Raw genomic sequence first — 26,291 nt, 5'->3', positions numbered from 1 at the left:
ACGGTATTAAGAAATGATGTCAGTTTAAATTACCTGTAATAAGTAAAGTGTTGTTATTCTTAGTGTCATGATCGACGGGCGTAGAAGCCAAGCCGGTGATGGTCAGTCTTGCCACTGGCTGCCCAGCTGGCGCACCCACTTTACCTCCCACACTGGTTAACTCCAGCTCCATGTCCATAGAACGCTGAAGTACCTGTTAACGTAAATGAAATTTCTTATAACAAGTCTATAATAATTTTGAAATATCATTCAGATAATATTACAGAATTTCCACAACTTGTTAGGAGTAATCGAGAATTATTTACCAGGATGAATGTAATATATTTTTAGTTCTAACTACTTTCAATTGGATGATTCACTAATCGCCCAAACCATCTTGGTTACGAGGTTGGATTTATTAAGCGGAATTCCTTGCTCTGACGTACACCATAGTTTAAAAACATTTTATAAACGATCTAATATAGGCATATTAAGTCTATATATAAACAACAACCCGTTAGGACCCTATTTTTATATAGAATATGTATGTTTACTAAGCCAAGAAGTGCTCTCGCAACTCTTCCGAATGATGTTAGAATATTTATGTAATATAATTTATTCATATAGAGCAGTGTTGGCCTAGTGGCTTCAGAGTGCGACTCTCATCCCCTGAGGTCGTGGGTTCGATTTCCGGCTGTGCACCAATGAATTTTCTTTCTATGTGCGCATTTAACATTAGCTTGAACGGTGAAGGAAAACATCGTGAGAAAACCGGCTTGCCTTAGACCCAAAAAGTCGAGGGCGTGCGTCAAACACAGAAGGCTGATCACCTACTTGCCTATTAGTTTAACAAATAATCATGAAACAGATACAGAAATCTGAGGTCAAGACCTAAAAAGGTTGTAGCGCCATTGTTTTATTTTAAATTTATTCATATACGTTACATTATTAACACTTGAGAACGTCATCAAAAAATAAAAAAAATTACAATAAAAATCAATTCTCAACGGCGTAGGTTGTATGGGTAGAACTGTTAAGAAACTATCTGTTTTGTTTTACAAGATGCTTGTGAGGAGTAGCAATTACAACATGCTCCTCATGACATCGAAGCAAGGAATCATAATAGATACCTGATCCATCCTAATAACACCTTCAGCGAGTGTTTTGTAGCCCAGTATCGTGCGGTTTTTGTACTTCTTGCGACGCTGTAACATAATTTGCAACCTGGAACGAAATATTACATTTAAAGTTTTACAAACGATAGTAACATCTTTCTATATACATATATAACTATAGGTATAGGGAGGCGGTAAGAATACAATACTAAATATAATTAAAAAAAAAGAAATATATATATATATATATATATATATATATATATATATATATATATATATATATATATATATATATATAATATGTTTGTTTATTAATTTGACGACAATTCATTACATTTTGTAAGATTTGAGAACCCATTTATTTAAAAAACTTGTGTCAGAGTTCCTTAATAGTAAATTCCTTTTAGTTTAGTTAATTATGTAATTTAATTACATACTTTTTAAAATTATTTTTGTTCTGAAAACCATTTTTTTAACCGGATTAAAGCTATTTGTATTATTATAAACTTATAATTATTTAGATAATTTTAAATTTAAATTTTTCAGACGACAATACCAAAAAGCCAAAGACAATACTATTTTTGTTCTTTCAACTGTAGTGAGTGTTTGGGTGCATGTTAGTGAGTCAGTGAGTGAAATGTGTAACTAAGTATTAGGTCTCCAACACTGCGTAAGGTGTATTCATAAAATATAATACGATTGCGTGTTTCGATTAGTTGAGATAAGCAATTGGCAATCCCGCAAAATAACCTTTAGTCTAATCATAGACACGCGACGACATATCGTCTTTTGTTAAAAGTTAATTATTTTGTATTCAAATCGTATACAAAAGTTATTGTTTCAACCATGTTCAGTTAATAAGAATCCCAAAAATAGCTATATACGGTGTAAATCTCAGAAACATAGATGGCTCATGGCAGATATTCGACTCGGGCCGTATTACTTTAAATTTTACGACGCGCCCAACGGCAATAAAACATAATATAAAATGGAAGTCGGGAACGACAGGACGCTCATTACTAAGCTCGGTTACTGCAGAAGGAAAATATTACTCAAATTTAATGCTTCTTCTAAGTACGGACCTGACGGCTTCTACGGCTTAGACGACAAACATGTTTGTAAAGAAATATATTATCGTCACCTGTTTATGATAACAGGAACTTCCTTTTTCGTTTTAAAATTTCTTATAGCTATTTATTTTTTAATCACCTGGCGTGCTTTTATCTGATAGTTTCTCAATTGGGAGTAATCAAAAATGTGAAGTACCTCATTCTATAATAATTGATTTTGAAAATAATACAAAAACAACTTACATTCGACTAGATCAGTATTCGGAATAGGAGATTCGAAATTATTGGATTTCCAAGCCTGATAACGCTCATTTCTGCACGGAAACTTGGAACAGAGCCTAATATCCTGAACAGTTTAAACCTTTGTGGTTTGTTGACTATGTTTATTATTCGAACAAATAGGAAAACAACTTGAAATCTAATCATGTACTCGTACTTAGTCTGGCCAAAAATATTGTTACAATTGAAAATTAACAAAATATTACATTTGAATTAGGAATCTGCATTTTTATATGATCGTTCATTGATATTTCACATATAGGCGCCAATATATTGTAAAATATTTTGCGATATTAAAATGGAGTGTGGTGATAAAGAGAACCCAATCGCTGTGATTGCATTACACAAGTAGGTATGGAGCCTACTAGCCTTAGCCTAGCCTTAATGTAATTTTTAACTCTCCATACGCTTGGTATTAGTCAAATATTTGTGTACCAGTCTATTAATAGGTACAACGAGACCTCCTCTGTTTGTGACAGAAAAAGATCTGGCCGTCCACGTAGTGTTCGTACGAAAAAGGTGTTCAAAGCAGTAAATGACAGAATTCGAAGAAATAATATCCGAAAGCAAAAGATTCTATCTCGGGAGAGACCTAGAACCATGTCGCGTATTTAAAAATATCATTTAGGACTTGAGTCATTTCTTAACTGCTATTTTGAAAAAGAATAGGGTGGTAAAACGGAGACAACTACTGAAGCGGTACGCAAAGTGAGGTAACACAAAAATTGTGTTTACGGATGAGATTTTTTTTGCAATTGAACAACATTTTAACAAACAATATAACCGTTATTAAGCTCATAGCTCTAAGGAAGCTTTCCAATAAGTCGACAGAGTGCAACGTGGGCACAATCCGACTTCAGTGATGGTTTGGTGGGGTATCAGCTGTGAAGGAATGACTGAGCCATACTTTTATGAAAAAGATATTAAAACATCGCCAAAAGTGTATCAAGATTCTTGAGAAGGTAGTGAAGCCCCACCACAACACCCATTTTCAGGCCTAATTATATCCCTTTGATGAAGAAATATTCTAGACCGAAATGTCTAGGTGTGGAACAAGGACGGAATGTTACGCGAAAGAGAGGGAAGATGGGAACCTTCTCGAAGCTAGACTGAGCCCTCTAGAACGCCGTACGACAAGGTAGGAGCAATGTGCGAAAAAGACAAAGCGGACGTTCTAGAATTGTGCAATCGCTATTCAGTAGCAATTCTGCCTGGAGAGTTCTCGAACATCGTTTAAGATTATTCCCAGGGATATATAAGCGAGCCAGAGATAAACACCGAAGAGTTAAATGTGAAAAAAATGACCACAAGTGATAAAGTACTGTGTGAAGTGCACATAATTAAAGTAATCAGTGACGGTATTTTGTGTGTGTAATTAGTGAATTTCTGCGAGTAATTTGTGTTTATAAATTTCTTACTGATTTATTTAAAAATAAACCATTGAAGAGGTCTACGGCATATTCTATCCGATCCCCTAGCTCGTAACAATAATGGTTGGAAGCTATATTATCTCGCACAAAAAAAATTACTCAATTTTCAATTGTTATTCATTAAATTGTATTGAAACAATATTTTCCTATTAACAGCCGTAAAATAGTTAAAAAATCCGGTCCAGTTCATACCTTTCATTCGAAAATCTCGACACCCATTATAACGAAATATATTTTCAAAGAGATGAGGCATTGACGCAGCAGTTGCGAAGATATATGCGGCATACAAATATAAACCAAAACTATTTAAAGGTAATATCAATAAACATAAAAGAGCAGAGCGGCCATAAAGCCAAGTACAAACTAAAAGGGGTCACGTTTGAAGGCCAATTTCACGGTTAAACAAGTCACTAAAATTCTATGAAGAAAGATATAAGGAAATATCCTGTTTACATATACTATTTAGTTAACTCACTATTAGTTATTAAAAGCACAGAATTTAGAGATATTAATTAATATAGGAATGTTTACAATGTACCTCGTTTCGCAACTCTGTAGTTTAAAAAAAACCAAAGATTTATGTATTTATTTCTTGTAATACGTAGTTAGAATATCATTTTGGCTATCAATATATCCTCATTGGTATGTTTTTAATAATAATAATCTGATCCTCAAAATAATGTTTTAAATATTTAATTTGGTCCATTAACTTTTCAATGGAATTCTACATCTGACACGATGACTCAGTGAATTTATATCCAACGATTATAAATTGAGTATATTTTACTTTCATGCCAACATAAATAACAGACTTGACACTATAATAAAAGCGCGAATATTGTCATAATACATCTCAACTAGTTCTTTAAGGTTTTGACAATTTGGACACAATCTTATCGAGCACTAGAAAAATCTTAAATTTCATAGAGAGCAAATATTTCCGAAATTCAAATCCACGACTTCGCTAGTACTAACCTGTTGCCATCACGTTTAACAAAGTGCGGGTACTGCAGGGAGAAGCAAAGATCCAGCTCGACATCCATTGGAGGTACGATGATATCGTTAGAGCGAAGTGTGCGCTTGCTGCTGTGCATCCGAGCCGCCAGCGTTACTGCACCAGCTCCACCAGCCGCAGCCCCGCCGCCAGCCTCGCCGAGTGCGCCGCATACTCTAAGGCGAGTTACGCGTAGGGTGCACAACCTGAAATTATAATGTATCTGTCATATTAGGATATACCTTTAGTAAATAATGGTTGCCTGGAAGAAATCGCTTGTTAGCGATAAGGCCGCCTGTTGCCTCATAACTTATGTAACCTACTTACTTTTTGTTTGTATAATTATGTATATTATGGTAAAGTATAAATAAAAAATAAAAATTTTTATGTAATTTTGGTAATATATATATAGTCTGATAACCTCTTTCAAAAGACAGATACATATTTCGTAATCACTTTTAGTCTACGGCCTAATAGAGAAATACTATAATTGAAATTGTAAACAAAAAAAGTCGAAAATATCGTGGCACGCAAACACTGTCTGTGAAGTAAGCATTGGTAGCGACTAATCAAACAGTCTGTTTGTGAAGTAAGCAATGGCTCACGTTCATGTCCGTGCATCACTGAGCCGAATCCAATAACGATTCAATCCAGAACATTTGCATATTGCCGCTACGGTAAACGTTTTAGTTGAGCGCAAAAAAATCTTTTAAAAACCAGGACTGTGTTTATAAATTTGTCCTATTTCATTCCATATCATAATTCTAAGGAGTTCCTTGATTAGTGACTACTGGCAAAAGAAGAAATTCTCGTAGAGTCCAAGAGTTGAGAGGTGTGATATATCCACGTTGATGGCTATTTTTTTATTGCATCAAACGCAACTAATAAAATATAGTCAGTAATGCATTTGTAAAAATATGTATTGAATACTCTTTATTTTTAATGAAGACTATTAAATTTTTAATATATAAATAAAAATATTGTTACATAATTAAAACGATTGAAATTAAAATCGTTGCTGTCAGATGCAGAATAAAAGATAAAAAGTTGCATTTGCAATATTTCTCAACGAAGTGTCCCCGGGATGATGAGAATGCAAATCATTGAAAAATTCATTAAATTAATATGTGTGTGTATTTTGTTAAAGTAATACTCGAATTATCGTCTTAATTAGATAAATTATATCGAATAAAAGTAAAATCAGTAATCAAAAAGTAATCTCATTTCACAAAGCAACGAACCTCAAACTATGAGCCTAAGAGTGGTGCAAGGACCCCAGGTGACGCTTTACTAGATTAAAAAAGCTTCTCTAGAGTACATGAAAAAAGCCCATTGTATCAATAAAACATATAAACATGTGTTATCTATGAGATATCTACTTACCGCAAATGTAGTTACAAGAGACAAGAGTATATAGCGCTAATAATTAATGCGGTGTCCGAGCAATTATCGGATATTCATGCTACAAAGGGACCTGTGATTACGTTAAAGACCCTGTAAGTACAGCTTATATAACAGGCCGCTTCTTCCAACAAGGAGAGGAAAATATTTTTGGACGATGGTTATGTAACTTTTGATTCTAATTAAACCTGACATTTAAGCTGACAAATTTAATGTATAATGCAAAACGAATTAAGTTCTGTGGCAGTTTTTTGTATGGAGATGTTTAACTAAAACTCTTTGTTTGAAGGTAATAATGGTTTAAAATATGAGCTTATAACTAACATAAAATTAGGGGTAGAGGTGTTGCGACGCAAACAAAAACAAACTTGGTTTGTCTTAGGGTTCATAAATCTAAATGACACTTATGGCACATTATCGTAAACGAGAATATTAAAATACAAATTTATAAGTATGGTAAAAACTAACGGGCTCAATATTAACTTTTATATTTCATTTGGTTTACGCTTCTAACTATTACATAAAATATTTATATTAAACATAACTGAAGTTGGGTTACATAACTCACGGCTGGATATTTATTTCTAAATATGTAATAGTGCGACACACAGCATCGCAGAAATTGTAGTAGAACAATCTTTATAGTACATCACTTTGTTCTATTGTCAAGTTTCCGCAGCGTACGATATAGGCGTTTTTCTGTTTTTTTTTTTAAATTCTTGGGTTACTTTATCGGAGCTTTCATAGAGATTCCTAACTTCTTTAATAATGTACTAATGCCAATGTTCATTAGGGATAATATAGGACTCTAATAGTGAAATAATGTTTCAATTCGCTCCGCCGCGCCGGTGAGGTTTATAAGGCCAAAAGAAAAATCAAAAGGTCCTTCGACAACTTCCTGTAAAATATTATCGTTTAATATCAAATAGAAAAGTAGGCAGCAAAAAGCTCCAACTAAGTACAAGTTAGAAAGTGCAATGGTCTAGACACTTTCTACGTGAAAGTACACTTACCAGCATAGAAAATCATCAATAAACACAGATATAATTGCTATCAATTTATTTAAATAAATCAATGGCGCTACAACCTTTTTAGGCCTGGGCCTCAGATTTCTGTATCTGTTTCATGATCATTTGTTAATCTAATAGACAAGTAGGTGATCAGCCTTCTGTGCATGACGCACGCCGTCGACTCTTACTCACTCTCTTACTACTCTGACCCACTAAGGCAAGCCGGTTTCTTCGCAATGTTTTTCCTTCACCGTTCGAGCTAATGTTAAATAGAAAAAATATGTGTGTGCAAATAGAAAGAATATCCATTGGTGCACAGCCGGGGATTGAAGCTACGACCTGAGGGATGAGAGTCGTACGCTGAAGCCACTAGGCACAACACTGCTCTTATTTACTAAATTTAATATATAAGTTATAAAACTAACTAAACTTTGAAAGTTAGTATTAAACTAAAGGCGCACGCTCTTAAATGTCATCACGTAACAGTCTCCTTCCGTGGCACCGACAATACCTAAAGCCTATCACAAAACTTCCAGTAGAGATTTTATACCACGCAAGTCTGAGTTTGCATAATCAGCCAAAACATTTTTCGTATTAAGAAATGTGAAACTTATCATATTTGTCGGAGATTGTAGGGCACTAGGGCAAAAATAAAACCGAAAATGACGGCTAAAGTCTATAAGCCTAAGGGGCACTCAACCCTTTGAACTTCTCAGATCTGGCCATATACGATCACTTGAATATCTCTCGGTGGCCTTAGTTTCTAAAGTTGTTAAGTGAAGTTGAAAATTATTAAGTGTTTTCATTTATTGACTCGGTGGACATTTTCAGCAACTCCATTCGCCGAGACGTTTCAGAAACCTCGCTGTGTTAATTATTTCCTAATAATTATGTATTTATGACCCTTGCAACTTCAGCAACACAAAGAGTACCTCTCCCTCTACTCTACCCTCGTGAGTTGTGTGCTGCGGGATTTTTATTTATTTATTAAAGTTTACCACATCATACATAGTACTAAATCTATGAGATATTTTACAAAATATTCCATCTAAAATGTGAAAATTGAAATAAACATAAGTGTTTAAACAAAATACGATTGAAACTCGTCTAAGAGAAAGTTCAGGAGACGTGGTTAGCGCTGCACTTTCTTAAGGAAATGTTTTCGTGGAGGTTACTCTTAAGCTCAGAGCCTAGACGGTCGTACAACTTTTTTAGGTCGGAGCCTCAGATTTCTGTATCTGTTTCATGATCATTTGTTAATCTAATAGGCAAAGAGGTGATCAGTCTTCTGTGCGTGATGCACGCCGGCGACTTTTTGGGTCTAAGGCAGGCCGATGTTTTCGTTCACCGCTCGAGCGAATGTTAAATGCGCAAATAGAAAGAAAGTCTCGAACCTACGACCTCAAGGATGAGAGTCGCACGCTGAAGCTACTAGGCCAACACTGTTTTACACTAGAACTAGCTAAGCTAGTAATAATTCTTTATAAGTCTATTTGTCATACTTACATGGCACAGGTACATTTTTGCCATGTCATCTGATGCCGATCTTAAAGCTTTTTCTTTGCTCACAAAGTACCCAAATAGTGATACTTAAGTTATGAGAAACGTTGTTTTGAATTGCGTCGTTATTCCACTACACAAGTGCTTGACAAATAAAAGAATCCGTTTATTTAACATGCTCTGGAAAGTTCGTCGCTCAGTCAGCAGTTATAAGTCTAATTTATCAAAACGTTTTTCTTTACTATGACGCAATACGGATTTAACTACAGTAAGGATAATCAATCGCATTGAAGGTACACAATGAATAACAAAGACAAAACGATTGCTAATTTAGTTTGATTGTGATTGGTCAACAGCTCTAATTCAGTGGCACTTACGCTACTGTCGTATAGAAAAATTACTACTTGTGGTTGTGAGACAGTCTACAGAGATAAGAGCCTTCATATAAACATTAAAACTCAAATTAATGAAAATTTTAATCACTACACAGTCCCCCACAACACAGGAATGTCTAGTGTGGGGACCAGCATCTGTAATAGAACACCACAATAGAATAAGGTTAATTAAGTTGTTTTTAACTTAAATTGTAAACATTAAAAATAGTTGACGCAGTTGTGAATAGGATTTTGGATATGTGTGAAAAAATTATGCGCAACATACGCATGAATATCCCCGCGTAACATCGCATTCCAGCACAAGTGTCGCCGCGTTTATAAACAAAATTACTGAATTTGTCGTCTCTCCCGACAATATTTTTTAATACATGTGTATACTAAATGCCTGGAATTCATGTCGTAGTGAACGGCTACGTTTCATTTAACTAATTGTAATTAAAAAATAAATTATTCATCACCTGAGGTGTATAGTATATCACATACAATATAGATATGATATGTAGGCAGAGTAATATATTTTAAGTTTTCCCAAATAAATAAAAACTTTTCATATAGATGTAATTTTTAAAACTATTTACTGTACTGGTTTATAGTAGTAATGGTCGGCGAGTTATGTAATATAGTAAATTTGAGTTCGTATCCGTAAAATTTTAATAAAACAAAATATACCTCACATGAGCCCCAACCCGAGCAAAGCAAACATTTATTATTCTCGCCGCGGCTTGGAACTGATCATTATGCGACATCGTGCCCCCGTCTACAGAAAATTTGTTTAATAATCCCTCTTACGCATTATCGACTTTAATAGAATCCATCGAATCTCACACAGAACAATATCAATTTTGGTTATTATTATTCTCACAATTTTAACGTAACAATTATTTATTAAAGTTATAATATATAAATACTCAACCTGTACTCAACGAGCATTCCAACTCGAATCTATTAAAATTAAAATACGAATAAGAAATTATAATCTTTGGCAATAAATAGTGGTTGCCTGGAAAACATCGCTCAAAAGCAAAATACCGCCAGTTGCCCTCCTACAATATATCCTAATATAGGATACAATTATCCTATATTTCTGTATACTTGCAACCAAGTGTTAATAAATAAATAAATAAAAAAACTTAATAATGTATTTATACCGCCCGAAGAATGGCATTAAAAACGCTTCTGTTAGACGATCAGAAAATCTCTATAATATTATTAGCATACACTGGTTATGTAATTTTGTATCGGTGTGAGGATAAAAGAGAATGTATCCTGTTGTATCATAATCCAATATCGTCGCCAATCCTGCAGGCTGTGCGCTCAGGCATGATTTAATTATATTGCTTGACATATAGCGACTAAGTAATTCTGTTAGGATTTTAATCAGATTGTACTGAAGCTTAAAGGGATGATTTATATCGAACCTATATGTATAATGTATATATTATATAACTTTTTAACGATAGTTCTGATTTTGGTAAATTATACACTTTGACCAAATACTAAAATAAAACTTAGTGTGTATACATTAATCTAGAAGATTATTAGTTTAATAATCTTATTATCTTGTCTTATATGGGTTTGTATTTAGATTGCTTTCCTGTGTAATATGCTACGGAGATCCTTCTTTCAAAACCATTAATTGTATTTTTTACTTAAATGCAAAATATTAAGTAATATAATAATATAAAATAATAGTAAGTCTCCTGTTTTTATAATCTGATAGATTATAATTGAGATACTTGTAAGGCATTTGTTGACACTCTACCTGGAAGACATTAAATTAAAAAATAAAAACGTTGCCTACAAGTAAAACATAACAGCAACACGGAAAGGGTGAAAAGTTTGTAATGGCAAATAATCATTTTTTGCATAAATGTCTCGGCAAGTAATCAGGCTAACAACAAGCGCTACGTCATCGAAAAAACCCAGTTGCTACAGTGCTACGACGTACCACACATATTTTCATATGCTCACGCAACTACGAGGCTTCATAAACGTTTCTATACATTCCTCTCCAGTATTTGTAATAAGGGTTCGTCAGTATCGGTAAGAACTTTTGAAGAATTTCTTCGTTTATATTATTTTACATTTCACGTTATACAAGTTTTTATTCATTCATTCACACAAAAACTACACCCTGTTTAAATAAACGGCTTGTGGTTTTGTAGTCACAAAAGTATTTCATGTTAGAAAATAAATGTACAAACATAAAGTTGACACGATGGTAAAATCTATAAATCTCATCACGAAAATCAGGCGAAATCTCTTGATATATAAAACCGTTTTAAAGTAAAACTTTCTGAAAATATTGCCTGTCAAAAAGCCTTTTGTCATACGTTAACGCCCGCAGGCTGTCAAAAACACGGATTTCGGCATTGAAAATACTTTGTAGTAGAAATGATTTCAGCTTCACACTCGTGGAAGGTTTATTTAAGGTAAAGATTTATCACAAATCATGGAAATTTCAGTTGTGCGAACGGAAAATTCTAAACAGCATAGTAAAAAAAAGGAATAATTTCATTTCATTCATTGTTTAAGGAAAAAGTTATTTAACACCCTTCTTCCTTCTTCGTAGTCTTCAAGTGAAGGTAGTGTCTGTCTTGAAAAGCCTTATACGTAGACTTGCTGCCTAAACTCAGCTTATCTCAGACATAAGGGATGTTGAGACCCATAATTGTCTTAATTTGGTCAGAGCAACGGGTTAAACATACAAGATAATAATAATTAATAATTTCAGGTATCGGGTGTCTCCCGTACAAACAGGGTTTAGAGGTTATAGTGATAAATGTGGAAAGACCGAGAAACCTGTCGCTACTCCAAAGAAACAAAAAGTTCACGTAAACCCACACGTGGGCCGTTCGTATAAAGTTGGAGAAGTGAGACGATACTCGCCATTTCATTATCCCGAACAGGTAATTATAACTAGGCTAGATAGGTATTGTGTGAAATTTAGTATTAAGAAAATAGTAATTGCAACTGTATATACTAAAAATATAGTCAACAGAATGTTACAACAGAGAAATAATGTTAAACAAAAATTCTTCCTAACATTGGACGTCAATATAATTCAAAAAGTTCTTAATAGTAACTCTTATTATTTACAAGTACTATTTATATGCGCTAATGATAAGGTTACACAATACTTCCAACGACAACATTGGCCAATGTATTAATTAATTAATGTATGACACAAGGTGCATTAGTCATTCTTATTTATTTTTAAGGGTCTAATCTATCAATATCACTAAGTACACAGGTCTGTTGTTCAACACAATTGCGTCCAGAGCAATGTTAAACAGAATACTCTGAAATAAATCCAAAGGCTGGTTAAGTGGGCGGATCGCCGATCGAGAAATGCCAAAAAGAGCCCAGACACAGAGAAGTGCAAAACTGAAGTCGTGAGCTAACACAAAAATATCTATTATCACTGGCTATATACATTTACCTGTCCGTATCGTCCCGATGTAATTTGGCTCTTAATATTATTTCGTCTACGCAGTTTCAGACTTAGATGCAATCCCAATGAGTATTGGGCTTGGTACTAGAAAGGAGGGTCCGAGAGATTTTCTTGTAATAAGATCTAGATTTCTAGAGACATATTATATGAATATGATATATATGAATGTGCGGTTTTGTCCACTTAGGATTACAGTTTAGAACAGCTGTGTGTTTCTAAATAAATTGTCGATAAGGCTGAGAAATTATTAAAGACTTCAGCTTTATTTAAAAATAAAATTCGTATAAACGTATACTAAATTGTAATTTTACTTCAATAAATTTTCTATAAAATTAATTATCTTATGACATTTCAACTTAATATATAAAAACTATTTAGAAGAACTATTTAGAAAAGATTTTAATAAATAAAATCTTATCATTTTAGAAGATAAATCATCGAGGCAATCACAATCGACGATATAATTTATATCCAATCCAAAATATAATACAATACGCAGCGTTTTCATTAAAAATATTCAAACTTTGTATGAAAAAATATGTAAATAGCTTTCGTGAGGCTTCACAAATTAGTTAAGCTCAACTTTCCTAAACGGATGTCGATCATATTTCAAAAGCAATTTATTTGATGAAACGAAAATGTTTTTACTGAAATATTCAATTAAAACTAATACGTACATATATATGTGTGTGTGTTTCATCGTACTCTCACCTAAGGGTAAAAGGAAACAGGGAAGACCAGATGATGGGAAAATGATATGAAAACAATAGGAGGTAATTGGATTGAAGATCAAAAAACAGAGAATGCCTTCTGGTGGATGCCTTCAACCTCCATTAGCGCATAATGGAGGAAAAAAAATGATTTTAATTACACGACGATAGAGAATTTTTAACTACCGACTTATTCGTAACACTTCCTAAACACAATTTGAATTAATTTTTAAGTGATCTATAAACTGCATGAAATATGGTTTATGGCTTCATTTAAGCGTTCTGTAAAATTCTAAATAGTACCTATTAACGTATAAGTATATGATAATGCTATTTTTCTTTCAGTCCAAAGTAGAATGGGTGGTGGCTCGTTTGGACGACATTTTAAACTGGGGCAGGAAAGGCTCACTTTGGCCTTTGACATTTGGCTTAGCATGCTGCGCGCTGGAAATGATGCACTATGCGGGACCTAGGTAATGTTATTAACATTATCTATGAAGGTACTTTAATATTCCAGGTGAGAAATATAACCTTAAAACTGGACACCCCTATAGAATTCCCCCACAATCGATACGAGACAATTTGATTGAAACGGAATCCGTGCTGTCATGCGACGACGCACCCTCCTTCCTATATCTATCGAATAATGTATCATGTTATGAAAACAACAACCGTACTTTATGTAATTAATCATCATACAAAAGAATATTTATTATTTATACTTTCACGTTCCTCTTTTACGTTTTCTTATGTTGTTTTAAAATATTTTAATAATTTCGACGCCAGTGTAGAATAATTTAAAAGTTAAGTTAACAAAGTAAAGTTTGACAATTCGCATAAATATGATTTAAAGATGCAATAAAATTTTACGATTTTTTGTCTGTTTTACAATTAAAACGCTGAAAATCTGAACTCTGACTGATACCGAACTTTCTAACCTCAGTTCTCCTTTATTAAATTTTAGAACGAATGATTTGTTTTTAGGTACGACATGGATCGCTATGGTATGGTTTTCCGCGGCACACCACGCCAGACAGACGTCATCATCGTAGCTGGTACTGTTACCAACAAAATGGCACCTATCCTGCGAAAGACCTATGACATGATGCCGGAGCCACGTTTTGTCGTATCCATGGGAAGCTGTGCAATCGGTGGTGGATATTATCACTATACGTACTCTACGGTGCGCGGTTGTAATCGGATAATACCAGTAAGAAACACTATCAATCCTCTAATTTTAAACCAGCAACTGTCAAAAAAATATATGTTTATTATGGAATAGAAAATGCAGGTACCACTTATTCCAGGTCATTAAATTTGAATCGGTAGACATCCCTACTCATCGGCTGTCAAAAAGACAGACGGTACTTTTTAAAAATAACAAATCATCATATAAAATGACTATGTCAAACAAGGCTTTTAGAAGTAGCCTGTCTAGCATAAGTCCCAGGCCCTTTTATCAACTAGATAATCGTTAACATTATAGTAAATATCATATATTTTATATCAGCAAGTCTCAACCAAGAGATACATATATTTCAATCCATTTAGAAAATATCTATAAGTGCGCATAGAAGATCTGTTACTGTAGACGAACGAAACAAAACCGAGTATAGGAAGTAGGCAAGGATTTTTAATTAATTACAAGAGCGACGCTCAACGTTTGCAATTTGTTCCAAGTAAGGTCTAGTACAATTCACTCGGCTCTTAATTGAATTTTTTTTCTTCCGAACCTCAACTTACTCGCCGCATTTGCCATTATCGTATCGGCTATTTTAAAGTTTTTAGAACTACCCGCCATAATGATTAAAAATTTTACATATCAATTCTGTCCCGTAAAAAAATGTTATTCATTATTTTAATTGATAAGACAAATTAACTTTACGTTTTATTACTATTATATGTATTTTTTTGATTTAAGGTCGACATATACGTTCCTGGGTGTCCTCCTACAGCAGAAGCTTTGCTGTACGGCATGTTGTTACTAGTAAAAAAAGTCAAACGCATGCGCCTCTGCCAAACTTGGTACAGACATTAACACATATTGTAGATTTAATAAATTTTCTTTAAACTTTGCTTTTAATGAATGTCATTTACTCCCATACGTAGAAATGTGTTCCATTTGTGATAAGATCGCACGAAAAGTGCTTCAAAATACTGTATTGGGAAAGTAATATTCGGGAAAATATACGCGTATTGAATGAAAATATAAAATTGTGTATCTGACGTTATTTGTGAAGAAGTTGTGGGTGCCGTTGAAAAATATGAGATTGTGACAACCTTTTGCAATCTACTACATATTGTCAACAACTACGCCTGATTTTATATTGGACCAAAAGTATGAAGAGGGTAAAAAAAGTTATCCAACTCTAAAGTGTTTAAACACTTTTTGTATAAACAAACTAATTCATATAAGAACAAAGGATTCTTTGAAATTTATATCGTCTTAAAAGAATTGCCAATATAAGACAAGAGTCCATAAATAAATTCATATGTTCTACTGTCTGCATTCGATTCAAACGTCGTGTTAAATCTAGAGCTTGTCCGGGATAAGTTGCAAGTTCCAATAGTTCTAGTCGTAGGTTCTAGAACTAGTTTGATTTTCAATAGCTATAGAATAGACAGGATTTCAGTTCGTGATTCTTGTATTATGCGAAGTCACGTATTTGATTCTAGGATGGCGAACAGTCTAAATGAGATGACATCTTTTTTATGTATACTTAATTTGTAGCATGATGTTATGTTTTTGTTGTATGTATTTTAGGTATCGATAACTTACCTCATAATAAAAATACTTTATAATTCGAACCATTAGTTTCTGACGTTGGCGCGCGTAAACAAACTAGCTAACTAGCTGTAATATCTATATCAAATTTATGCTGAAACTCGAGAATTCCTGGACCGATTTGGCTAATTATCTTAGAATATTTGTGGAAATACAGGGTAGTTGTAAACAGTGGGAAACATATATAATAAATGTAGAGAAATACTAAAAACGACAATTAAATATTTCAATAAAAACTGTTCTTAGTTAGAAATATTTGATGTCATTTTATTGTCACTTGGTTGTCATGTATAATATGTATAACACAAGAACGGCTGAACCCATTTGGCTGAAAATTGGGATGGTAGCTTAGAACCAGGAAACGGATATAAAACGTGGTATAACAAAGTGCAACAAACAGACAAACTAAAAATGTCAAATCATCAGTCTAGCCCTTCATTTATTAAAAAATGGTATTATAAAACGCAACTGACAGATAATCATAATGTTATTATCTCTGATTAAGTATGATTGAAAATTTTACATATAGAAGTTTTGTAGTTGATCGGTTGCTGAGTTTATTTCGAGTTTCTATTAGCTTATTGTGCCGTTATTATCATGAACAATGCCAAGACCAAGACGATCGATTAATTCCCGGCAAAGCCGTAATTCAATAAATGGGGGGACTGACTGAGTGTTTAAGTGGATTCGAGATTAACTCAAGACTATTTAGAATGACGTGTTTTTGGAGTTTACTCCTTAAGAAACGATTTGAGTTATAAGGCCCGGTACGGAAATTTTATGAGGAGTAAAATCAAGTGTAACACGAAAAGTTGAGGCGTTACGTAGAAAGAGACAAACATATATATCTGTAGGATTGAACGTGTAAATGAATGATTCCATCTCATTCTCTCTCTAAAATTGGATTTGTATAAATTGAACACAATTATTATTGTTATTATTATTATTTATATTGTTTTGTAACATACTTTATGTAATACACTTTATTGAAGTAATATAAATAATCCGAATAATTACAGATATATGTTTGTTTCTCTTATCATTTTAGCAGATGCGTTCATTTACCCTTTTTTTCTATTCGATATATATCATAATTATCGTCCGTAAGGAGTAAACTCCAATCATGCGTCGTAGCTGACACACACACACATTTTTTATTTGTTTGTTCTTCTAAGTTTAAAATTTTGTATTTTGATTTTGAAGATGTGTACAGGACGTCTGTTAGGGTTCGCTAGTATATATATATATGCCTCCGGAAATTTGTGTTTTGTTTTATCCGGTGAACTGGGTCATCTAATTTACATATATTTATAGTAAAATATGCTACATACAAATTCGTACGGGTTTCAACAATTTATATACCGGTGAATTTAAACAGCTCCCTCTTATTGAATAATTCAAATATTTTATATTCATAATGGAATATAAAACTGAATAATACGAGATACGCAAACAATGACATTGATCATATATTCCTTTATGAAACATAACGGTCTTTCATAATGATCGAGAGCTGTCTGAATCATAACTAATAATGATAATTTTATATTACATTTTAACCAAAATAAAGTAATGGAGATAAAAAACAATGTTTAATTAATTTCGTGAGTTCGATTCCGGCGTAACAATAATTCGGGCTCTCAACTTCACCTACATATTTCAATAGTTCAATACAAAATTGCCAAAAATTCATTAAATTTCAATGATATTTGCAATTGTTTTCCTATTTTCACGAACATACCTTCGTAGTGCACGTGAAACGAAGAAACGCAAAAGTGTCTAAAATCAGATGTACAGAGCACCATCTATACAATTTCAAATTTACCGTAACGAATTTCTGAAACGTCGAAATAGCACACATTGAAAACGAGAGCAGAACATCACATGCACGAGCATTTGAAACATTCAACATTGTACACGAGATCTAGGTCACAAATACAATGCTAAATACGCCCAGCTTCTCGGATGCGTTTTGAAAGAGTATTAAGCACCATATAAATGCTATGTGAATGCTTAGATTTCTCCGCACTTTTCGTCAACACATACCTGGAACAAAAAGAAATGAATTTTACTTTATGCTTACACATCTGGTCTCTTATCCATGAGTATATATCAGTAGCAATACACACGGTTGAGTTAACGAATGTGAAGTACCAAATATTTAATAATATTTTAAGACATCGTAATTCGTTTAAGCAATAGATCTGTCTTCTGAAGATACTATATGGTATAAGTACCAAGGTTACGATTTTTTAATAAAAAAATAAACTGAAAGGGACAGTATTTTTTATTTATTTACTAACTTTACTTACTTAACTTACTTTAAGTATCATTACAGCAACAAACAAAAAATATAATAGAAAATCTAGCAAAATATCATGTTTCAGTTTAACATAAATTTGCTATCTGTCAATAACGCATCGTCGAAATTTGTAAATTATATCCTAAAGTTGGGTTTATATAAGAAGTTTGATTAAACCTAGTAACGATTTAAGTTTTGTAATAAATCCCTGTGTAAGGCTTTGCATCTGTGTAGCTAGACAGCGTTAGTAACACAGCTAAGTCTTCCACCTCACTCAACTTTATGCTTTATAGATAGGAAAATGTGTTGTTGTGAATAATTATATTTGAATAACATATACATTGACCTACTGATAACCACCTGAGCAATACCTTATTTGTACCATTATTGTGAAGTTTAGTGGCGTGGCTGACGACTGACAATATAGTTGCACCAATAATATACTAGATGTACATATATCTATACTAATATCATAAAGAGGTAAAGTTAGTAAGATGTACATGGGAAATCTCTGGATCTAATCAACCGATTTTTATATATTAACTAGGTAATTGGATTTGGCGGAAAATATTTATTTATTCAAAATAAAAATAACTTCCCAATTTTTTCGTCACCAAAGCGTCGACATTCATTACAATAATATTATAATAATTGGTTTATAATTATGGTTTTATCACCTCCGTGCCAAGTGTCGACGTACAGAGTGTATTTGGTAATCGTTTGTACAAGTAGGTAAATATAAAATATATAAAAAAACAAATAGAGAAAAGAAGATAATTTTGATACTTTTGTTAGTCAGTTTTTCATGTTCTGATTTTGATAAGGTTCATTAAATAAGTAATCAACCAAAGTAAATTGAGCACTCTAAAACTAACTCTCAAAAAACCTGCACGAAATGTACTACTCGTACTTTCCAAGGTGTTGAGAGAGAAAGTTGTATTATCTGTATTATTTCTCTACAGCTGTGATACTTTTTGACATTCAACACCAGGTCTTCAGTGACCACGCACGCCGTAAAGCACGCGAAACGTCGGAAAATTTTAAAACTATGTAAAATAATTATAAGTTTATAATAATACATAGCTTCAATCCGGTAAAAAGGTGTTTTCTTTAAATGTGTAAAAGCTATGTTAACAAAAGTCAATACTATGAACTTATAACCTCATAGGTTTAGAGAGACTTTGAATCATTTGTAATTTAAAAATAAAAAAACACCCGTGTTATATACATATTTATCTAGCTTCCAGCAGGATATTTATTTAAGAAATCCAAATGTTTATCTATAAAAACATTAGTTTCAATAAATTCTCATTTCATTAATAGTCTGAAGCAGGTGACAACGCAGCTTGAGTCTAAGCAACGAATAATCATTAATCACTGATTTTTCCAGCTGTCCACGACTCAGCTGTCCCGCATAAAATTAACCAATATGTATCTTATTTTATTATCATACTAGTAGTGTCTTAAAACTTCCCTATACACAACTGAGGCAGATTTGTTTTGTGGCAGCAGTTAGTAGTTCCGACTAGGGATAGGCCTACATACAATTGCCCATGGGTAAAACATTATTTTTGTAGATATTGATTAATCGTTCTATAATACTACGATTCCACAGCGCACGCGATGAAAGTTTTTTATGGATAATTTTTTCACTTCTTCGATTATATTATTGCATTTTTATTAGGAATCCCTATCTTTTTTAAAATATAATATAGCCTATGTCATTCAGTGAAGATGCAGTTTTCTAAGTCTGTTCCTGCGTTATAAGTGATCTTTTTCATTACTTCTAGACGTTAACTTGACATAATTTTCAAAAACCACAACCGTTTATGCTCCGGCCTGGACCGTCAACCTCAACATTTAATTACAAGTTGCTGGAAATTTCTCCATGAATATCCTACAAAATGTGCAAGAGCGTAAATCTCTTGACATTATGGCCTGAATTTGTGGAGTAAATTGACCTAGTATTCAACAAATTAGCGTTCCATTTTTTTAGATTTATGGTTTTAATAATATTCATGACCAATTCAGTTAATTGAAAAGACAATTTACGGTCACATATCTAATAAACTATTCACAAATTACCAACGAAACATTAAATCAATAAAGTTGCGAACTCATCTCATTACCGTAAAAAAAAAAAAATTGCTCTTAAATACTAAAGTTGAAGTTACATTATATCGAACTTTCTAGAGTTTCATATTGAATATGTCCACAAACATGGTAAAATAAATATTCTATAGTTTTGATTAATCAAGACTAAATAATATTATTAGAATTAAATTTAAATCTTTTGAAAAAATGTCCCAAACACATAATAAACTGAAAATAATACCAATATAGAAATACAATCAAGACTCGCCCGTCCCATGGGAAGTTAATTAATTTTGTCACGTGCTCCAACACGAAACTGACATCGTTATCGGAAATTAATTAACTCGGAAATGCATCGAGCAAGCACTGTGATTTAGTTATGGTAGTTGTCTTTAAGGCTTCATTTAATTCAGGGAATTTATCGACAAAGTTCATAGAATGTACAATACTAGAAATCAGCATATTTTTAATAAGTTATGTAATGAAAGGTATATAGGTAGTGTACAAAAAAAAATCGATAAAATTTTGCTTCATCTAAAACGTAATATATAATATTCTTTGTATGCCGCAAACTACAGAACGTGTACTTAAGTTCCTTAATACTTCGGAATGAGAAAGAGCTCTATTCAGAGGCAGTTTAATAGACCACTTGGGGGTTCTTGGGGGTTCTTGGGCTGCTTATAAGCTTCCAGTTGTAAGCAACTACACCCCATTCTTGTGCACTGGACTAAGCCGTTATGCGAAAGCTTTTAACCGACTTAAGAATATTTTTTTTAAATATCCCGTAAGGTCGATTATAAATCGATTCAGAGCAATGCTTTTTATAATTATATTTAACAAAATGCGATACCAAATTCAGTTTAGATTGGTCGGATTAATATTTAGTGTCAAGTCTAAAACGTATAAAACCTCTACTTATAATTTATAATTTTGTGGAGCTTTGCAGTAATGTTACGGCTTGGTTATTCACTCCAAGATATGTTGTTTCGCTATACATGGACTTTCATATCGTTAATTTATATCTCATTGACACATTAAATTTGATATATAATTTTTTTAATATTAACCAGAATTAAAAGTTCAAGAGCAGTGTTGGCCTAGTGGCTTCAGCGTGCGACTCTCATCCCTGAGGTCGTAGGTTCGATCCCGGTCAACTTTCTTTCTATGTGCGCATTTAACATTCGCTCGAATGGTGAAGGAAAACGTCGTGAGGAAACCGACTTGCTTTAGACCAATAGGTCGACGGCGTGCGTCAGGCACAGAAGGCTGATCACGTACTTGCCTATTAGATTACCAAATGATCGTGAAACAGATACATAAATGAAAAATGAAATAAAAAAAAGTTGAGAACATTTAACTAAGTATACTTAATTAGGGTGTGTTGTATGATTGTGTGTAAGTCAGAGTACATACGTGAGTTGGGGTATATGAAGTATGATCATGATGCAGGTTACTCAACGCTATTGATATTCTTTAAACTCCTATTAAGCATATTCCGCGATAGCTTAAACAAGTCATGGCTTAACTAGTGGTTTTTGCGTAGTTGGTGTTGTGATACAATGTACACTTATGAACGTCAAAAACGGAAATGTATATAAAATGCTTCTAATTTTACATTTACTGTCAGTTCTCAAATCAAAATCGTAGAACGGAAGAGAAGAACTAGCAATAAATCCTCCGTCACTCTTTTTTAACGCCAAGTGTTGGTTTTTCACAACGTTTGAAAGAGCTGCAACCATTACACCATGTTCCACATGACATCTTAAGTAATTAATAATAATAAAATAAATTAAAAACAAAGATTTGTCTTCTATCAGCAGGAGGCAGGTGAAATAGGAGCTCGCACTTACATTCTCGTTGGAACAACACGCAAATACGTAGTCGAAATAATTAATAAAATTAAAGAATGTGAAACCATGCCCGACTAGGATTCTGGTAGACAGGAACATGGGAGTGCAATTTTTCTAGCTACAATTAAATTTATCTGAGAGCATGTCATGGTCTTGATATCTATTATTATATTGATTCTGCCAGTGGACCGATCTGGACGTAGGATAAACTGAAGATTTTTTAATTTTATTTAAGAAAACTGTTGACGCAAAACCATACATTAGAATAGCTTCTATTTCAACATCAAGCAAGGCATAACTAGAAGCAAACGGGCTGGAGGCTCTCCTGATGTTAAGTACCACCCATGGACACTCAGACTGCCAGAAGGCTCGCAAGTGCGTTGCCGGTCTTTTAAGAATTGGAACGCTATTTTCTTGCAGAACCCGAATCGGTTAGGAAATACTTCAGTGGGCAGTTGGTTTCACATGGTGGTCCGCGGCATAAACATCGATGTGATACCGATGGTATTTTGTATTTGGCCTGGATATTCGATGATGAAATCAGACAGCTGCAGGTATTGGTCTGAACAACTTCTCCGAACACTCCATGGTAAATGAGGTAGAAGATGCAGAGATACACTTCATCTCTACGCAACGCCAAGGGATCAAGCTGGAAAGCTCGGAAAGGACTGATCGTCGATGATTCTAATCGCTCTTTATTGAATACGGTCAAGAGGAAAGAGCTGGTACTGGGGAGCTCAAGCTAAAGGTGAGAACAGTACTCCTTGTAAATATTCTATATAGGACTACTGTGTATACATGTCCCAATGCGCCTTTGCGTACCATTCGTCCTTGCTTCATGAAGCTAATAGACTAAAATACGTCATTTTGGCCAAATCAAACTTGTACTTGTAAACACCCCATAAATTATAAGATCACGTTACAGAACACGAGATGGGAGCATACAAATATGTATAACGCGACCTTTGGACATGACCCAACAAATTGTCACCAAGTCAACGGGTGATAGGGAACGTGTACAAAGGCTATATAGTAAATATCTATATTACGAGAATGTGAAAACTGGGTTGTAGACGAAGCCTTACTGCCGCGTTTATAACGGAAACTTAACTAATAGATTTAATGCCCGTATAGATCTATCGTCGCAACAGATAAATTCCACGTTAAACTAAACTATTTGATTTGATCAAATAGTTTTAGGAAATACTCAATTTAAACGCAAACAAAAAAAATTTAAGAACATTGTTAGCCTACTGGTTTCAGCACGCGTCTCTCATCCAGTTGACTTTATCAGTGCATCGAACAGTAATTCGTACGGTGGCGGAAAAACTTGAGAAAACCGGCCACGGAGCCAAAAATCAATAGCATGTCAGGCAAAAAACGCTCATTACCGACTTGTCTATTATAAAAATAATGGATCACAAAGCAGATAATAAATAACTCAGGCACAAGACTTAAAGCTCGTTAATTGTATATTGTTAACACTATATGATGATATTTACGAACAAAAGACTACTTTCGTTAATGTTAAAAATAAAATCCATCTAATCACGCTACAAGTTGGCAACGTTATCAGGCGGCTAATCAAAACTTTCCTGCCAAATGACCGCAACTATAATCTACAATTAATAAAGACTATATTACATAAGCAACATTTTGAGACTGATTACATCCGGAGTAAAAAAGCAGATTGTTGGCTAGTAACTAATGTATTTGACATTTAGTTAACGTCAAAATAAATAGAGTAATCTTAAAAAATTATAAAACAAATTTAAAAAGTTTGGTCTCTGTGACAGTGTACCTTTAACGCTGGCAGCATTGCCTCACTGTATTGGGATACTTATTCGTTGAGCGAGGAAAGCACCAGCTCTCGGTTCACAGTTACTATCGTAAACTACTAAGTGCTATTAGACTAAGTTATAAATCGATACAATCTATATTTTATATCATGTCTGTAAAGTACGATAACGATAATCCGAAAACGTCTTATATAACATTAATATGCATATCCATTGATACGTGCAATAATGTAAGGCAGGAGAAAGTTAACGTCAGCAGTCAAGAATTATTACTGTTTGATTGCGTCACAATATGTCGCACAACGCATAAAAAATATTACATTGAGACCGAGAATACGGAAAGTATATTTTTATCCACACAAAAGCACTTTATGTAAAAATGAGGCCAGCTATAAACTCTCTGGCTATAAAATATCATTATACATACATTAAGTTTTGTTAAACACCAAACAGAACCAGATTTATATTCAAATTTACGATAAAAAGAACAAATATTCGAAATGAATATTATTCTACAACACAGCGGGCCCCACGAGCTTTGTTTCGCCTTAATATTATTTTTTAATTAGTTTTTTTTTCCAATTTTACCTCGCCATAGAGTTTAAATCCCAGTATTTTTTAAGGAATAAATGGTTCAGCCATTTTCGTGTTTTGAGCTTCGCAACATTTTTATTTACATAGAATAAAGTATCACTATTCACCATAGACATGCTCAAACAATGACATAGACCACAGGAGCTATATTAACAGTTATGTAATAAAGATATCCAAGTATAAGTATGCAATATGTAGCAATATAGCCTTAAAATAGGCCCTCACACCGAAATTCGCTTGTAACCACAGTGTTCACTTGTTTTTGTAACCAAACCGTCAAATGTATCAAATTACTCCAATTATTTGTCGAGTTTTGAGTCGGAGCGACAATTGTTTAGCAAACAATGAGAACTAATTTCCGCTGTCATTACAACGGTCCCTGTTTTGATGTTAAACGCAAAACAATTGGCACAGCCGGCTATTTTTGCATGTGGTTTCAAACATTACATTTTTAGCAAATAATTGTAATGCTATTCAATTAACCTTTTTATTCACCATTCAATATCATGAAGGCTTAATTAGCTTATGTTCATATACAGTAGAAGTAATGTATAAAGAATAGTAATTTATTTATAAAAGTATAGATTATTTTCAGTGTGCCCTGGCCTGACTCTACTTATTCGTGCCAAATATGTTGGAGTAATTTGAGTAAATTAAAATTAAATAATAATTATATTTTTTTTATGTTTTTAGTGGTTTTTTTTTTACAAGTAAGTCAACGCATCATTCTTGTTCTGAACTGAGAGGTTATATTGAACGTCAAATATTTGTTATATTAACATGCTTTATATAATTTATAACAATTAGAAAACTTGCATTGTAACAATTTAAAATTAAAAACTTTTGTCCATGTAACAAGTTACAAAGAAGCAAGGAACGAAGAAGATATCGAATAGCCGCTTCTTCCTTGCGTCTTTATCCTTCTGTGTAACATTATTGTTTAGCTTATAACCTCAGCCAAGACGCAAAAGCCACTTTAAATAAAAAAAAGTAAACGCTGATCACAAAAAATGCCATTTGTTTAATTAATTGCAGTTTTTAAAGGACCGATTACTACACGGAATACCGAACCAATACAAAAAATCTAAATATAATCCATACAACAATTCATAGCTATAAACGGTCACGATGCTGTGAGGCACAGCGGCGCGTGTGCTATACATCCTTCATCTGTCAAACATTTCCTTAAACGGCATCTACTCGCGTTGAATTGATCTAATATGATTGGAACTACGCATTACCGTATACGTAACTTGCATACATAATGTGACTGCTTGTTTACATTTCATAACTACTTTGCAGAAGCTGAGATCAAACGTTTACTAATGATTAAGCTTTATTGTACTGGGAATCATATTGTTTGGTAGTTAATGAGAACATTACAAATGAGGAACATTACTAGAACTTATCGTCGCTTTTGGTTGATACAAACCTGTTATATGTATCAACTAATAAGACTTTTACCGCTAATAAGTAAAATAATAATTAAAAATTCTATCAATTGATTGAAATTCAGTCAAGTGATGC

At 33.4% G+C, this 26,291-nt stretch overlaps 2 protein-coding genes across 4 annotated transcripts in view; one reads left to right on the top strand and one right to left on the bottom strand.

The window, feature by feature from the left end:
* Window positions 1-26,291, bottom strand: part of LOC123715885 (phosphofurin acidic cluster sorting protein 1) — a 68,347-nt gene that overhangs the window by 17,371 nt on the left and 24,685 nt on the right. For all 3 annotated transcript variants that reach the window (XM_045671231.1, XM_045671232.1, XM_045671233.1), the window contains exons 2-4: window positions 4,852-5,076; window positions 1,110-1,203; window positions 34-193 (exon numbers count right to left, since the gene is read on the bottom strand). In XM_045671231.1, the coding sequence (XP_045527187.1) occupies window positions 34-193; window positions 1,110-1,203; window positions 4,852-5,076 (479 nt within the window). The remainder of the gene's footprint in view (window positions 1-33; window positions 194-1,109; window positions 1,204-4,851; window positions 5,077-26,291) is intronic.
* Window positions 11,509-15,416, top strand: LOC123715886 (NADH-quinone oxidoreductase subunit B 2-like). The gene is made up of 5 exons (XM_045671234.1): window positions 11,509-11,608; window positions 11,911-12,085; window positions 13,686-13,813; window positions 14,325-14,550; window positions 15,262-15,416. Exons 1-5 carry the CDS (start codon window positions 11,571-11,573, stop codon window positions 15,376-15,378), a joined length of 684 nt encoding a protein of 227 aa, XP_045527190.1. The 5' UTR covers window positions 11,509-11,570; the 3' UTR covers window positions 15,379-15,416.

Source organism: Pieris brassicae, chromosome 11, assembly GCF_905147105.1.
Source record: "Pieris brassicae chromosome 11, ilPieBrab1.1, whole genome shotgun sequence".
In the NCBI taxonomy this organism is placed as follows: domain Eukaryota; kingdom Metazoa; phylum Arthropoda; class Insecta; order Lepidoptera; family Pieridae; genus Pieris; species Pieris brassicae.
This window is presented reverse-complemented; position numbering and strand designations above follow the sequence as displayed.